The 18039-nt window shown below is 42.1% G+C and overlaps 1 protein-coding gene across 2 annotated transcripts; it reads left to right on the top strand.

Moving 5' to 3' along the window:
• Positions 1–5086: 5086 nt before the first annotated feature.
• ESM1 (endothelial cell specific molecule 1) lies at positions 5087–12223 on the top strand. Of its 2 annotated transcripts, XM_073346172.1 has the most exons (3): positions 5087–5441; positions 10533–10688; positions 12011–12223. In XM_073346172.1, exons 1-3 carry the CDS (start codon positions 5141–5143, stop codon positions 12109–12111), a joined length of 558 nt encoding a protein of 185 aa, XP_073202273.1. In that variant the 5' UTR covers positions 5087–5140; the 3' UTR covers positions 12112–12223. The 2 variants fall into 2 exon arrangements, with proteins under 2 accessions (XP_073202273.1, XP_073202274.1); XM_073346173.1 differs by lacking the exon at positions 10533–10688.
• The last annotated feature ends 5816 nt before the right edge of the window (positions 12224–18039 follow it).

Below are 18039 nucleotides of genomic sequence, written 5' to 3'. Positions count from 1 at the left end.
TAAAATGACTATAATTGCTAGTCCCTGTCACTAATTGCAAATACATCATCATCAACAGTGATTTATATAGAAACTATAGGGCTATTTCCTTAGCATCAAGCTATTTAGTCTGCTTAAAGAGGAAGTAACTACGTCTGCAATTATGTACTCTGCTTCCAACAAGTAGGAAATGTCCCAAACCATCTATATTTATCAAATAAAAATTGAACCACAGCGTTATATGGAACAAAGGGCAATGAGTAATTCATTGAAAAGATACAAGAAAGAAAGAATACAAAAGGGAGTCCTTGTAACTATCACACTTTCCTGATTCTTATCTTTTGCTTCCTATTTCTGACTTCTTATTTTGGACTTTGCAGCTTGGCTTCCTTTTGCAGCTTCCCTTTGAATCTTGCTTGTTTCATAGCATTGTGCTTATGGCTTTTTGTAAAGGAAGCCTGAGGAAGGATTGGCTAGTTCTGGAATGCATGGAAAAATATGTTTAGTTTAGGGACTACCCATCAGAAATTAACCATAATGATTTTCATATCTCTGAACTGATGATAATACTTAATACTTGCACAAAACTTTACATATCCAAAGTACTGAGTAAACACAATGGGGAAAATGCTTAGGCTTTGACTCAGTTTTTACTTGGTCCTTATTGAAGCTAATAGTATAATAGGGTAACACCTAAGTAAGGACAGGATAAAAGGCAGAGTAAGGGTCTTTAGCTTTGGGTTAATGAATACCTAGTACTGTGATGCATTGCTTACAATATTTTATATGGTGAGGAGTCTATTTCCTCTGGTTCATAATGCTCAATAACAATTGGAACCAATCTTGCAAAGTAATAGGTATAACTAAAGCGCCCACAAAAATGGCCAAGTACCTGCTCCACCCCTGAAAACCCTGTATTTACTTGAGAAAATGGACAGTTGCAAAGGTATTATCCGTTCGCCTCTATGCACAAGTCCTAAAGTTGCATGTGTGCACACACATACAAATGCAGGATGCTCTGTTCAATACAGAAGGTTGAATGCTGGGTCTTGTAGCCTGTTTTTTTCAGAATAGGGTACCAGTTGTACAGCTTGGCATTGCTGTGATGTCTGCTAGGTGGCATGCATGGCAACATGTACTGTAAACTACTGTCAATGATGGCTATTTTAATGCATTAGGGGTCTGATCTTGAAAACCCTTCCTCATTTAAATGATATGAGGGCTTCTACTTAAATCAGGCTAGATTTTCTGCTGCTGTAAACTGGGGCAACTTCTTTGACTTTCACTGCGCCAATTTACAACAGAGAATTTGGACCAGGGTTTGCAAGATCTAGCCTCTAACAACTGGGTGCAGCTCAATAGGAATGAAACACCTCATGGATTCATTAGGTAAAAGCAACGAAGCAGCCATTAAAACCACAGGGACTGATCACTGCATTTATTTCACTACTTAATCAGTGGACAGTTTGGTAGCTCATAACCAGTGTATTTTTCCCGTCTTTCTCATTATTTTCTCCATTGTTTCTTATACACTACCTCTGTATTTGCTCATATTGTTTCCCTCCATATATGTGATTCTTGATACATTGTTATAATTTATTTTGGCTCCTGACTACAAGTACAGAATACTGGTTCCATTCTATTCCAAATAATATTGGCTTGTTGCTATGGGAGTGTGTGGCTCTCTTTTACAATTTCTTTTTCCTTCCACATCTGTGTGTAATTTTTGATTTATCATCTCTCTGAGACATTCTCCTTGAGGCAACCCAAAAGTGCAAGATATCTTTCGTCCTTTTAGATTCTGCTCAGTGTTTTACACGAGTACGGCCTAAATCTACTTACAAAGAAGGACTTTACCAGCGTGCTCTCTAGGAGTGGTAGCAGGGTATGCACAGGCATGCATACTTATACCATTCTGCGCACTCTTCTACTGTTGTTTTCTCCCAGAGATGTCTCTCTTTAAAGGTAACGTGGCCTTGTGGAGAGAGTTAGGAAACAATACTCAGGATTTTCGGGGACGAGTTCTGGCTCCACCTGTGACTTGGACTATTTACACAATGTCTCTGAGTCTCAGTTACCCATCTGTACAGAGGAGCAAGTAATACCTACAGTATTCACCTCAGAGGGATATTATTATGTAGCTTAATACACTGGTGTTTGTAAATCACAGTGACATGCTCTGATGAAAGACGAGATTGTATAGGTAAAAAGAGAGCATTAGGCACACAGCAGAACATTAATTCTGTTCAAAGTAACCACAGGGCTCATGACTGCGTGTGGTTAAACTTGTGCTTTATTTCTGGAATGATAACTTGTTCACTGGAGAGTTGTGGGTGTCACATTTGGAATGGGGAGAGAGGTTTGTTTGGGAAGTACTCTTAGGTCTCTCTAGAAAATTTTGCTGAGTTCCTAGAAGGCAGGGGAGCCTTCAAAGAAATCCTGCTGCTTTCCTTTGGCAAAACAAGCATTTGCAATATGTCATGATCTCTCCTTTTCTCGAATCGGGGACAGTGTGTCTATTTCCAGTGTGTTTGTTCACCCTAATCTTGCACTTCCCCCCCTTCACCTCTCTGGTTGCTAATTGCACTGCTCACTTCCCCACTTGAATTCTTCCTTTCCTTTCCTGGGGTGGTTGTGTTGGATTCTGAAGGCCAAATTGTCTGCTGTTATCAATTGGCATCGCTCCATTGCAATCAGTAGAGCTGCGCCAATTTATACTCGCAAAGATTTTGGCCCAGATGCTTATGGATTTGCTTTTAAATGAGACGTGTACAGTCCTGAATCTACTGGTGAGACAGACCTGAGCTAGTGCATTTAAAGAAACATCAACTGGCACTTGTAAACGGAGCTTCTGTTCTGTGTTATTGTGAAGCTTATAAGAAAGACACGTCACAAGTTCAAACCTTGGGTGCTGCCTGAAACCCCTCACTGCAAGTGTAACAGCTTCTTGGGCATGTGATACATATATTCCCGTTATATCATCTTTAAAATGTATTGCTGTCTGTCTACTTCTTACTGTGTTAAAAATGAACAGCAAAATACAGATATGAAAAGACCAGGAGCAGAATGTTAAAAGACTCAGAGCATCATCAGAATTAGAGATAGGAAAAAAATATTATGTTCTCTATCCCTTATTCTTGCCAATGTAAGATTTCTCCTTAAAAGGCTGAATGGAGATTTGGATACACACTTCAAAACCAGGTGTATCTTTATAACATAGCTTAACCTTTGGGGTTTTTATAAAATTGTACAGAAAATCTTACAAGAACTAGCTTTCCTAAATGATTCCTAGTACTCCCTGCTTCTGGTTGAGCCAGAAATTGTACCATCTTGACATGTTCATGTGTAGTCCTGTTTGGAAGCTAGAAGAGCAAAGATGCACAAAAGTGAAAAATAATGGAAAGAGAAGTTAACCAAATCTTTCTGAGACTCAGAGTAGTGGGGTGAGTTTTGGGTGAAAGTTTATGTGAGGGGGACTGTTCTTATTTTATCTGAATCAGTTTGCATATCCCTGCTCAGGACTCAGATTCATCCACTCCAAGAGCTGTCCTGCTCTGTAACAAGACCTACTCCCCTTCAATTTTCTCAGTCTCATCTGCCTACTAAGTTGCAACATTCAGCATTTAACGTTTTTTTCTTAACCATTGCAAAGTTACAGAACATCCAAAAATTTGGGCATTGAAAGGTCCTATTCTATGCTATTCTGTTCCGCACTGCACTCGTCATTGTAGTATCTGAGTGCCTTAAGCAATGTGACTAACAGCTGTCATGTGTTTGCTCTCTCATCAGCTCTCCTGGGGGGAGAAGTATGCATACTGGAGTGTTTTGGTTTGGAATTTTTGTTATATATATACCTACACCCACATGTTGCTATATGTTTATGTTAGAGAAGACAAGGTTAACAACATAGGATAGGTGGCCACATACAGAGTTAGGGCTCGGTCCTGTTCCCATTAACTTTGATGGCAGCAGGATTTGGGCCTTAGAGGTTTGTTTAGTGATTATATTGATTTTTAACTCTTCTGGAGATTTTTCCTTTGCATCAAAATGTTTCTATCCCTCTGCTGACTCATCTGTCTTCCTGAGTTGCTGGCCTGTTTGCCATTTCTTGTCATAGCTCTGACAGTTGGAATAAACCTCAAACTGGGGGAGGAGTAAGGACTTTGGGCCTAATTCTCCTATCAGCTACCCTGGTGGGACTCAGGATTAACGCTGCCTAAGCTGATGAAGTGAGATCAGTGTGAAACCGGAGTAGGTGGGAGGAGAATCATTTTGCGCCTGTGTAGTCAGTGATGGTGAGGGACTGAGCTTTTCCCTGTGATCATTAGGTAATTTTAGGAAATTAAATTGATCATTTTCTGAAGTTTCTGGAGAGGGACCTACAAAATACTGGCTTCTGTCTGACTCATTTCGTAGGTTTAGCATTGATCTTTGAATGACAAATATATCTATCTAACTAAATGCTGATGAAACTGGTATTTAGTTTTTATGAGTATCCGTTCAGTGCAAAGCAACAAAAGTATCACTCACATTTTTTGGCTCTTATGTTAGCTAAAGGGCATAATCACATTTTCTTCTTTGAAGTAGCCATTCACTTACTTATTGAGAAGAAAGCAAGGACTTATTTTTTAAAATGAGCTTCCTTCAGCACTGGTACAGTCGGACATGATTTTTCACCTGGCCTCAGGAACACTATTTGTAGGACAAAGCGGTTCTGTAAGTGATATGTTCAGCCTCAGAACAATTCCTGTCCTGAAAGAAGGTATGTAACCGACTGAATTTTTTTGTTTTTTGTTTTTGGCAGACGTCCTTGAGCATTTGAGACGGATGTGAGAGCGTTTTTAGTCCTCATGCAAAACAACCAACTAAACATAACAGATTACATCAGCTCAGGCTTTTCAATTCCTGGATGGCAGCGGAGTGCTAATCCAACCTTCATCCTGGATTTCACAAACTAAAACAAGGGAGGCTGGCAGGAGGACAGCACGGTCGGACTGAGGAAATTGACGACGGCGAAGCATGTGGGCAACACACTGTATAAAGCTCATAAACTTGTAGGCTGATGTGCAGCTACTTCTTTGGATTCCTCATTGCTGCTTCTCTCAGCACAAAACCACAAGGCTGAATGTTAAACCTGCTTGAGCGTTTATCACTGTGAGACATGAAGAACTTCCTGTTTTTCACCATCCTCCTGGTACCAGTGCACATCGGAACTGCTTGGAGTGCAAAATATGCAGTTGATTGCCCTGAACCTTGCGACAGTAATGTGTGTAAAAGTACTTTGCGCTGTAAGCGAACAGTGCTTGACGACTGTGGCTGTTGCAGAGTCTGTGCAGCAGCCTTGGGGGAGACTTGCTACCGCACTGTCTCAGGTATGGATGGTGTCAAATGTGGGCCTGGGCTGAAGTGCCAGTTTTACACTGAGGAGGATGACTTTGGTGATGAATTTGGTATCTGCAAAGGTAAACAATATTCACTTGCATGCATCTACTACCTAAATTTATTGCTGGCATCCTGCTTGCAGAAAGTTAAAATTGAAAAGTGGGATTTTTCATTTCAAACAATAATATTATCCTTTGCAAAGAGGAGAGTGAAAAAATATCCTCTCATATTAAAAGAGATTCTCTTTCCGCTGTTTAAGGGTACTTAAAATGAAAATCTCTCTTCAAATTGTGAGATCTGTGAAGAAATATTTTGGTGGATTGAAACTTGGAAGGCCTGGGTACTAGTCTTGGCACTGCCATTGATTGGTTGTGGAAACGTGGACAAATTTTAAAAGCCCTCGTCCCGCAAGTAGATCGATGCTAGTGGATCTCTGAACCTGCATGGAGCTCCACTGGGCTTTGCACAGATACAGAGGTCCCCCCATGCATTGTAACTTGCAGGATCGGGGCTTAACATCTCCACCAGTAAAATGGGAATAATAGTACTACTCTACCTCACAGGGGTGTTGTGAGGATTAATTCATTAGTGTGTATGAGGTACTCAGATACTACAGGCATGAGGGCCCTTAGTTTACACAGTCTAATAGCATTACTATCAGTAAAAGACCTCAGGGGCCAAAGTCATCATTGATGTAATTTCACAGGCTTCAATAAGGTTATACCAGGAATGAAATGGCCCTGGGATTTTTAAAATCATCTGAATGATCAATATGCAATAACATTTTTCCAGTGGAACCTGCACATCGATTTCCTTCAGCACAGAGCAGAATGGTATCCCTTCATCAAATACATACACCAGTCACATTAAATAGGAGATTTTCTTAAATGAGAAAAAGTATTAAACTACAGAAAATTATGATGTACAAATTCCAAATAAAATAAATAAATAACCTAATAGGGCACAAATGCAATGAGTCAGTGTCTACCAAGAATTCCTTTGCCAGTGAAATTTGCATATACAGACTCTCTTCTGAAATAACGTCCACAAAACTTAAGAAATCTAGGTGGTGGTTAGATGTCTGTGAATGTGCTGAGAAAGAAATGAGCTAGGGCCAGATCCTGCAAAAACACATGTAAATGGATTCACATATAATACATACATGTAACACACAGAGAAATTTACTCCCATGCATGCTTGAGGAGCAAGCTCTTCATGTTTAAATGATTCCCAACCCAGTTTTATTTTCATGGACTATAAGTTTATGGTCTAAAGATCCTAGTTTAGGTGCAGTCAACTGTAAAAATGTATGTTACTGAGTTGGTTGATGCTAGTTGATTTTTAGTTTATTGATTAGATTGTAGTGCAAAATACCATCTATAATTTATACAAAAAAATACTTAAAATGAGTATATACTTTTGCTTGCTCATGAAAAGTTCTTTGTAATTGTACATTTAAGAATGGGTAAAAAGAAATGCTGAGGAACAGGAGTTCTGAATCTCTGGAGCAGGATGAGGTTATGCCACTGCAAGAATATGTAGGAACTCAGGGTGAAATCTTGGCCCCACTGAAACCAATGAAAATACTTCCATTGACTTCAAAACAGTCAGGATTTCACCCTTAGTTTTAAAACAATACTCAGGAGCTCTTTTCCCATAAATTCCTTTGTCCGATGTTGTATGAGTCTCATTCCTCATGCACTTTTTTCTCCTTCATCTCATCCTCTGACATAGTACAGTCTCCTTTTAGCCATCTGTGAATTTTAATATGAAAAGTACAGTGCTGAACAGGTATTGTACCGGTGACTGTTTGGTAGCAGATCATACTGCTAGCAGATGGGGGGATTTAAATATTTAAAATATATCATGAGATTCAGGATTCCTGAGTTTTGTCCTAAACTGTATCATTGACTCACTTTACAAACTGGTAATCTGAGGCTAAGTCACTTGTCCAAGATTTCAAAGCGTTAACCAATCTTTGTAAAGTTCTTGGAGATCCTTAGATAAAAAGTGTTATGTCAGTACATGGTATCATTATTATGATTATTTTAATACCAAATTAGAATAAACAGTACAGAGACCTGATGCTTTGCCCTTTTACTAGGTACTGTCGTTTTAATGTTTTTGTTATTTTTGTCATAGTGAAGGCCTGATCCTGCTCCCATTGAAGTCAATGGGAGTTTTGCAATTGACTTCAGTGGCAGCAAGATCAGGCTTTTATTGTGCATAAAATTCTAACAGTTAACAGAAAAAATTACTCCAATTTCTCAGGCCTTTAAAACCTGGACAAAAAATTGATAAACTCATAGATTATTCCACTATGGACTTGTGTGTGTTTATTATTATATTCTATATAAACTCCTATACCTCCCTCATCATTGCAGTATCTGAGCATCTTCCAGTAGTGCATTAAGCAATATACCTAACATCTGTCACATCTGTTTATTCTTTCCTTCATCTTCTCCCTTAGATGAGAACTGTGTGAGCAGTGTTTGCATCAAGAAGTTACATACCACCTTGACCCACAGTAATACATAAACTCAGTACCATGAGGTCTTTCAGGAATATTGCAGGAAACTGCCATATCTGTCACAGCGTTTATGTTAGAGAAGGCAGGTTGAAGAAGTGCATCTTGCACTTGGAGCAGAAGGTGGCAAGGTTTGTGATGGTCTTTATGTGCTGTGGAAGTTTGTTCCACAGTCTCAGACTGACCCCGGAGAAAGCTCTGTCTCTTATACAGATGAGCCTTTCCCCTACCATAGAAAGTTCCGTTGTGCCTGAGGTCATCCTGGAGCATTAGGCAACCTTTTAGATATGCTGGGCCCAGGCCACTGAGCCCCTTGAAGATAAGAATCGAGACTTGAGTACGCTTGCTCATAAATGGGAGGCTTAATTTAGGGTGGTAGTTGCTTAGAAACAATGTATCCAGGTTTCAGAGTAGCAGCTGTGTTAGTCTGTATCCACAAAAAGAAAAGGAGGACTTGTGGCACCTTAGACACTAACCAATTTATTTGAGCATAAGCTTTCATGAGCTACAGCTCACTTTGCATCCAATGAAGTGAGCTGTAGCTCACGAAAGCTTATGCTCAAATAAATTTGTTATTCTCTAAGGTGCCACAATTACTCCTGTTCTTTTTAATGTATCCAGGGTGAGTTTCTTTCTTTTTTAAAAAAACTTTTTAATAAGGCAAACTTACAATAAATCATTAACATACTGCATCATACATTATTTATTACTTGTTCAGGATCAAATTAATGTTAGAAGAATGAGTCTAAAGATTCTGACTTCTTGTCTGGGGAGCCCTCCTCTGAATATGCTAAAAAAGGGTGAGCAAATTTCTAAATACCTGTCCTCTTTTTGTCACTTTCACATTGGTCCATCACCAGGACAGTCCCTATTTTACTATATGACAATTCCATAAGAGGAGAGGTCACATATTTTCATTAAAGTGCAATACAAAGTGTTGCTGCTAACTATAAAAAATAAATTAATTTGTTGTTCCATTTAAAATGTTGATCCTTTTCCAGAGCATTAAGCAAGCAGGTCAGGGGATCTCTAGGAAGCTGGCATTTTGTCATAAGATGAATCTCTTCAATAATTTCCTCTCAAAACCTTCTTTCTGGACATAACCACCACATGTGCAAGTATCTTGCCCTTACCCCACAACCCCTCCAACAGACCATTTCCCTAGTAGCAAAAATATGCTGGATATTAATTGGAGTCAAATGACATCTATGCGGTAATTTACTCATATTGCAGATGTATATCCCCTGTCCGACATAAATCCTTCACCCATCTTTTCATCTGGGCTATTTTCTTAACATCTTTTCCAATCAAAATTTTACATATCTTACAAATTAAACCTTTTGTTCCAGCTTGCTCCTGGGTGAGCTTCTCAAATGTTGTTAAAGGTCTAGATAGAGCCGGCATGTATCTGGATTTCACAAATACAATGTTTGACTTTAAATATCGACAATTTAGGATCTTTACATTACTGCATATTTCCTTGTATAATTTCAAATCAGAATCCAGGAGCAGCTTCCAAACTGAGTCATCTCAGCACCTCCCCACAACAAATACTCCCTTTGATATTTCTTGGGGATAAATTCCTGACTAATGAAAGTAGCTGAAGGAGCGGGCCCACGGTGAATTTCAAACTATTGCATGTTGGAAGGAGGAAAGGAAGATTCCGTCTCTGAATGAGGTGTTGGCACCAGTTGCTCACGGCTGTCTTTCACAAGGCAGGAAGGGCATGGGTCAGATTCACAAGAAATCTTGGACTGAGATTCCTTTACAGTGTCTCGTACTTCTTTAGAAGTGAATGTTCTGCACTCCGGACATGCAAGAGGGTCTTTGTTGGCTGGCATAGGGGGAGCAGATACATGCTGTTTAAGAAGCCTTGCCAAATGAGCCTGAGCTTTTCAACAAAGTAGAATGATCATTCTTCACAACACTTTGTGCTGGGTTTTCTTGTGGGTTGTAGGCACTCAAGATTGATGAAGAGGTTTACCATGCTGGATAGCTCCTTTGGGCAGGATTTGGCAGCTGCAGTGGAGGCTGATAGGAAGGTTCTGTTGTCCTTAATACAGCCTCACCAGAGGCTGCAAATTGATTATAAATTTACGTAAATTAATATTGAGCCTGGCCTGGAAGTTTAAGAAATTCTGAAGTATTCCTGTTGTTAAGAGAGACTATTTGTGCAAATTGGATTAAAGAAAACATCAGATAGTACATATATTTTAAACTATACATCCAGTATAAATGCATACTTATGCTCAACATTTACATTGTCTTTAATTTGCAGTATAATGCTACAAGTTCTTCAGGGAAATGGTTATCAGGATACATTTTTAAATAAAATTGTGATTATTGCACATACTATTGGGGATGAAAGATGTATAATGGCAAATAAAGAATAACCATAATCAATAATAAGTGGAAACTATTTGAAACAAAAGTTGGCATTTCAGTATGCTTAAATCCCAATGAAAGTTCTTTTACTTTTAAGAACATATACAGGCAAGATATTAAGAAAACAAATAGCAAACCACTACTGGAAGGCATTCAGATACTACAGTGATGAGTGCAGTAAAAGAACCAGCATAGAATAGGAACTGCACCTTTTGGGATTACTTTGGTAAATAAGGCTTTTGAATTTGTCTTCTTTCAGAATGTCCTTATGGTACCTATGGAATGGAGTGCAGAAAAACTTGCAACTGCCAGTCTGGTATATGCGACAGAGTAACTGGAAAATGTTTGAAGTTCCCATTTTTCCAACTTTCTGCTTCAAAGCCGCCAAACAGACGAAAATTAATTTCACATACAGGTAAGACTTGACGGGGCACTTCATTTTAATTGCTCAACCAGCACATTGTGTATTGTGTATGTGTACACTGATGATGCTATGCAAATAAGTAATAATGCATGTTTTATTTTTCCCCACTGAGAGCTCACAGTAATGTTTTACTAAGCTTGCTACAGACAAAGAATTACATATAGGTGCATCTACATTAGGGAAAAGGGTGTAACTTTAGTTAGTAAATAAAATGTGTTTAAATCCTAGTTTGGAAAAGTCAGTTTGTAGTTATAAGCAGGTTAAGGTAAATTGTGGGGAGAAGGGGTAGGCCAGGTTTACCTCACCAGCTAATGTGTGAAAATTATAATAGCCTTGTCCACACATGTGTTAGCTAACACATGGTAATAAAATTGCCTTTTTTTCCAGTGGAGACCACGCTTTAGTGAACTTTACATGTTCTTTAATTCCACAGCAAACTGCTTTTTGTGTCAAATTAGCTAAGTTGCTCATCACTACACATCACATGGGAAAACTACTTTGAAATAATAAATTAACTGAGATTGAAAATTGAAAATGATTTTTTTATAGTTACAAGCATTTATTCTATTTAAAGATTATACATTTAGCTAAACCTACTTACATCAGATGTTTCCAGAGTTTTAAAGATTTACTGGGGATACGGGTGTATTTGGTTGGAGGAAGGAGAGATGTATCTTTGAGATACCCTGTTCTCATGAGCTTCCCATTTCTGTTTTCTCACCTATCTTTGATCCAAATGTCTTGCAGACCCAAAGTTTGAAGTAAATGGGAGCTTTATCATTGGTTTTAATGTGTCCAGGGTTTCACCCAGACCTTGAAACCTCTAATATTTACTCAGCACTTGAGACAGACCAATTAATGACAGTAATATATTTCATAATAGTTCATATGAGGATCCCAAAGGACTTTGCTTAATATTAATGAGTCTTCATGAGTCAGGTACATACTGTGGGCCAAATCCACAGCTAATGTGACCAGTATAAATTCACCTATTTTCATCAGCTGATGATCTAGCCCCGGTTGTTGTTATCAAGACACAGAGAGGTTAAGCAACTTGCCCAAGCTCACACAAGAAGTCTGGGCCAGAGCTGAGAACTGAACCTAGATCTCCTGGTTCTCTGTCCTGTGCTTATTAGCTCACACATCTTACAGGCTATAATTTTGGGGAAATAATGTAACTAGATTACATGTAATGTGGATTATCAACAGAGATTTTTCAAAAAAGTGTTTTCCAGCCTAGAGATGTAGATGTATAAAAACATTGTATTTAACCCAATTTATGTGATATTCACTTCTTTTTTTTTAACTTTCAGAGAATGACATGGCATCGGGGGATGGTAACTCTGTAAAGGAGGAATTTGTCAAAGAGAAAGTAATTAGCTCTCCAGTAATGAAATGGTTAAATCCTCGCTGATATTTACTTACATTGGTAGGACTTTCAAATGACCGCATTTCTCACACATTATTGAATATGCAACAACACACTTTAAAAACAAAGTACATCTATAGCATATGAAAATGTAACCTCTGAAGACCAATTGTGATTCTGTGCATCGTCAGAAAAAATGTTTACTTACAAAATAGACTGTACAGTTTATATGATTTTTGATATTTGTTTTGATAAGTATTTCAACACTGAAATGTATTATGGATTGCTGAATGTATAGTCATATTGAAAACCAGTACCTCCCCCCACCAGCATTTGAACAATGTGTAAGGGCCCATTCCTGCATTTCCCATGCAAGAAAATTCCTGTTGAATTCAATGGTTGTTTTGTGTGAGTAAAAGCTGCTGATGTGGAGCCAACGTTAGGGTGATGCAAGTTGACAAAAGCTTGGAAATGCAGAGTTAAAAACTGATGTCCTTGACTCACACCAGTAAGAATAATACTAATGTAAAGGGCACAATGGTGTGAATTCAATAAATCAACCTTAACTTTGAATATTTTGGCTTTTGTTAGTTTTGTGACAATTAACAAGGTGTAAACATTACTTTAAGCTAGCGGTTCTCAAACTGTTGGTTGGGACCCCATTTTAATGGGGTTGCCAGGCCAGCATTAGACTTGCTGGGAGCCTGGGTTGAAGCCCAAGCCCGAGCTCCACCCAGATCTGGGGCATCGGGACTCGGGCTCTGGCCCCCTAATCCCCCACCCAGGGTGGCGGGGCTTGAGCTCCAGCCCCATCTCCCCCCACCTGTGGCAGTGGGGATCTAACCACCGCCCCCCTCCCCAGGTCACATAGTAATTTTGTTGTCAGAAGGGGGTCGTGAGGCAACAAAGTTTTAAAACCGCTGCTTTAAATTCATCATTTGAACTTATACAATGTGCATTACTTACCTGACATTATGTAAAGACACATACAGTATTAAAGTATATTCCCAAGGGTGGCTTTTGTGTTCAATAGCCTGCAATGGCCCTGAAGGAGTACTGGAGTATCAGCATAAATATGCATTATAAATAATCCATGTCAGAGATTCTGGAGACACTAGGATACCCTAGTGACTAATTCTTCATCCCCTTCTTAGTGCCTAAACTTTCATCCCCTTAAGGGGTTATAGGAGTGGCCAATTGCTCAGTCAGTCCATATTTGGTTATGTATCAAACTGGCATAAAACATCATAATGTTTATATAGGCACACCTTAAAACCTTCTTATATAATAGCCATTACTGCCCCTGTGCAGAAACCCATTTGTAAAAATTAATACTTTGTGGTTTTTACTTAAAAAAAGAAAAAGACACAGATCCTTAGATAGTGTAAATTAATCTAGCTCCATTTAAGTCAAAGGAGCTACTTTGATTTACATATCTGAGGATCTGGCTCATAAAATAAATCGATCTAATTGGAGACCCAGTCTGGTTTCCATTGAAATTAATTGTAGTTTTGTTATTAACTTCAGCGAGGGAAGGTGCAGGCCATACTGATGGTAATTTGGTGTAGGATCTGAAAACGTATGTAAAAGCACCCAATAAAAGAAACCCGAAATAGTTTCAGAGTTATTAGGGACTGATCACAGCCTATTAAAGTCAACCCGAGTCTTTCCACTGACTACAATGGATTTTGCATTAGGCCCTAAAAGAACAAAAATTATATTAAAACAGGGAATGTCTACAAATTAAAAGTGGTTAAATGGACAACAGTCAGAAAAAGAAACAGAAAACCATGGCTGACATACAACACCTTTTGGACTGGCTAAATTGTTATGACTGAAGTAGGGATTTTAATGGAAGTGCTGTCACAAATCACAACTACAGTGACACAGAAAGTACCTCTGTAAAATGCTGTATTGGTTTGAAACATTTACAGGCATAAGGGCTGATCCTGTGGCTACTGATGTCAGTGACAATTTCTGCATTGACTTCAATGGGAACAGGGTCTTCTTTATTGGGCCAGATAAAGTTATTTAAATGTCTTTTAAATACTTACATGCTTTTTTTTTGTTATTTCCTACAGTGTCATGAATGACATTATGGATTCTTGAATGTAAATCTAATAAGCTGGTTGGTTTTAAAAAAGTATATGTTTATTATTGTTCAATAAATCCCCTATAAAACCAGTCTTTTGTGTCTGTCCATGAATCAGACTGTAAAATTGGTACAGCTACTGCAGGTGCAGCAAAGAAACTGTATATTATGGCCAAAATTCTGCTTCCAGATTCACACAGATTATATCAACTCTGAGAGGGTACAATTCTAGTTAGAAAATAGGCAGGGGGAGGAGTTTATAAATATTTTACAAAATGTTTTCCCCTCATTTTTTTGTCAAATTTATGAAATTGCTGGAAATTTCCCCAGAGCTCTAGTTGCAGCTAATCCCATAAACCAATCCTCAACATCTAAAATTGGTTCCAATGTGACATTGTGATGTGAACAAACACTGTCCTCCACCCTTTAAAATATGTTTCCAATTGCTGTTCCACCAAAGGCAACGGTTCTATACTGGTGGACGCAACAGTGCAAACGTTAGTGCAGACACATGCAAAGGCTGCCACTTCTACCATTTTGTTGCCTAAACCCGGAGAGTTAGGCATTAGCACTCCAACCATGCTACCGTCAATGGGGCTGCATCAGTAGTCGTAACAGTGGGCAATTTAAAGCCAAAAGGTAAGCACAGAGACAGCCATTGGCACATCAGTGTAGCTTCCGTTCAGCAGGCTAGATCACACCCAATTTGGATTTTCCCTTGAATTATGTGCCTGACCCAAATTCTGCAGATTCAGAAAATTCTCACTACCAAACTGGAGATATTCTTCTTCGAGTGATTGCTCATGTGTATTCCACAATAGGTGTGCGTGCTCACCACGTGCACCAGTGCTGGAAGTTTTTCCCCTAGCAGTACCCGTAGGGGGGAGTGCCCCAGCGACCCCCGGAGTGGCACCTCCATGGCGCAGTATAAGGGGAGATGCGTGCTCCCGCCACCCTCAGTTCCTTCTTGCCGCCAGTGAAGGTGTGTCGGAACTACTCTGCTCCAGCTTGCTGTAGCTCGTCCCCAGATCTGCTTGTTCATTCAGTGTTGGTACCTGTAGTTGGTTAGCTGTTTAGTTAGTTCAGTTAGTTAGAGTGTCCAGGCCGGGGCATGCCTTGTGCCCCGGGTTTTAAGTCATGTGACACTTGTAGGTGATCTATGCCAAGGAGTGACCCGCACACAGACTGTCTGCTCTATTTGGGAGAAGCCCATATCAGCGATCGTTGCAAGATTTGCAAGTCGTTTAAGCCTCGGACCAAGAGAGAAAGGGACATTAGGCTCTGGGCCATTCTGATGGAGTCGGTGCCGACCCCGGCTCCAGTGCTGTGCTCCGAGTTGGCACTGGGCACCATGGTGCTGGTGCACGGCGACCCTCCGGTGTCATCGACCAGTCAGCACTGCTCCCCATCCGTGGGGCATGACAAGAAGGCTAGGAAGTCGCCTTCTTTGCAGCAGCACCGAAGGAAACCTGGGACAGAGGCCAGACCCATGTTGGGCAGTCCTCGATCCCCTCTGGTCTCTAGGCCTCTGACTCAAGTCAAGTGGAGTAGCCTGGCCCATTTGGAGCAGGCCTCCCTGGATGTCCGGATGCCCTCCACAATGGAAGCCCTGCAGGTGGCCTGGGATGTTATATGTATGCTGGTACCAGGAACACTGGCAATATCGGCTCCATGCTCCAGAGGCAAGCCGCTGCTGGGATCTCTGCAGTCACCCCCGGCTCGGTACCGGTCTCAGTCGAGGGAACGTTCCCAACGGCGTTCGCTGCCCAGCGACCATTCAGGGCCAAGTCCACGTGGATCACCCTCGACTCCCACCAGACTGTCTGGTTGGGTTCCATCCGACTGAGACTCTCGGCACCGCTCCACCTTGAGGAGCGAATACCGATGGGACCGAGGCAGACATTGCCAAAGGTCCTCGTCTCGGAGGGGTTATCGCAGACAGTCACGGCACAGACGTCGACGCCGTTCCCGCTCAGAATCCCACTCCAAGACCCTGCCAAGGCGTCGCCTCCGCAGCCCTGACTGCCAATCACCAGCATCTCGCTGTTGCGGGTCCGCCCGTCGGAGCTGATCGCAGAGCAGCTGCTACCGATGGTACCAGTCCTCCACGTCGGGTTCACAGTCCTGTGGTCGGCGTCGCTCCCGGCACCGCTGCTCCTCCCGGTCCAGGGACAGTGGCAGGTCATACGTCAGCCCGGCCTCCGTTTGTAGTCATCCATTGATGGGCCAGGCCAGCCAGGCTGAACAACCGGCTCCGCCAGTGCTGCAGCAGGTGCAGTGGCACCGGGCCCAGTGGCTGGCAGAGTGGTACCAGTGGGCACCGTGGCCCCTGATGCAGCCCCTGGTGGGGGCTTACTCAGTGGCCGGAGCCGTAGAAGGACCATCAGCCTCCATTTCCAGACTGCCAAGGAAGGAGTCGGTGTGACGTACATTCTCTGCACTGTGCCCAGAGACCGACCAGGTGGTGGACCCTCCAGTGCCGGCGGACACCCAGAGTACCACACTGGCCTCCTCGTCCTCCCCGGATGAGGCAATTATGGCCCCACCCCCTCCATCCTGCAGGAGGTCTTTAGGGCCTACCAAGAACTCTTAAAGAGGGTGGCATCAAGCCTCCACCTCCAGGCAGGGGAGATGGAGGAGCCCTCACCCTCCCTGTTTAATGTGCTGTCCTCTTCAGCACCGGGTAGGGTAGCCTTGCCTCTCCATGAAGGGGTGGCAAAAATTTCAAATGCCCTGTGGCAAACACCAGCCTCATTGGCCCCCATCTCTAAGAGGGTGGAATGCAAATACTTTGTACCCACCAAGGGACACAAGTACTTATACACCCACCCAGCGCCCAACTCCCTTGTGGTTGAGTTGGTCAACCACAGGGAACGGCAGGGTCAGCCAGCCCCTACCCCCAAAAATAAAGACTCACGGAGGATGGACTCTTTTGGAAGAAAAACTTATTTGTCCTCGAGCTTTCAGTTATGAGTGGAAAACCACCAGGCTGTCCTGGGCTGGTATGAGTTCAATCTGTGGGGCTCGCTGCTCAAGTTAGAGGACTCCCTCCAGTAGTGCGATAGGAAGGAGTTCAAAGCGCTGGTGGAGGAGTGTACAGCAGCTGCCAGGGCAACCCTGTAGGCAGCTTCGGATGCGGCGGATATGGCCGTACGGTCTGTGGCCTCGGCAGTGTCCATGAGAAGAGCATCATGGCTCCTGCTCTCTGGGCTGTCTAGCGAGGCACAGGCCTCCATGCAGGATCTCCCATTTGGCGGCAAATCTCTGTTTGCAGAACGAACAGATACAAAGCTGCATGGCATGCAGGACTCCCGCACAACCCTCCAGACTCTGGGTCTCTATGTTCCGGCTCCGACTAAATCAAAGTTCAAGCTGCAGCAGACTCCCGCTCAGGCCACCCACCCGAAATACGAGGCCGCCTATAAGAAGTCACAGGACTATAAGAGGCGCCCTCAGAGGCAGTCTCAGCCTGCCCTCCAACCTGGGTCCTCCAAGGGCAAGCAGGCGTTTTTGACGGGATGCTCGGGGGTGCCCTGCCAGTTCTCATCAGGGATCCACCCTCAATAAAGCTTCCCTTCTCCAATCGGTTGTGTGCTTTCCTCCTGGAGTGGTTGTGGCTGACCTCGGACCAATGGGTCCTCAACACCATCTCCCAGGGCTACACCCTACAGTTTACTTCCTCTCCGCCCAACCATCCCCCACCCCTGTCCCTCTTTGAGGACCCCTCACACAAAGCTTTGCTTGAGCAGGAGGTGGGGTGGCTTCTGGGCCTAGAAACAGTGGAACTGGTGCCCAGGGAGTTCAAAGGCAAGGGGTACTACTCCCACTATTTCCTTATCCTGAAGGCCAAAGGAGGACTCAGGCCCATCTTGGACCTGCGA

This window comes from Lepidochelys kempii, chromosome 5, assembly GCF_965140265.1.
Source record: "Lepidochelys kempii isolate rLepKem1 chromosome 5, rLepKem1.hap2, whole genome shotgun sequence".
Lineage (NCBI taxonomy): Eukaryota > Metazoa > Chordata > Testudines > Cheloniidae > Lepidochelys > Lepidochelys kempii.
This window is presented reverse-complemented; position numbering and strand designations above follow the sequence as displayed.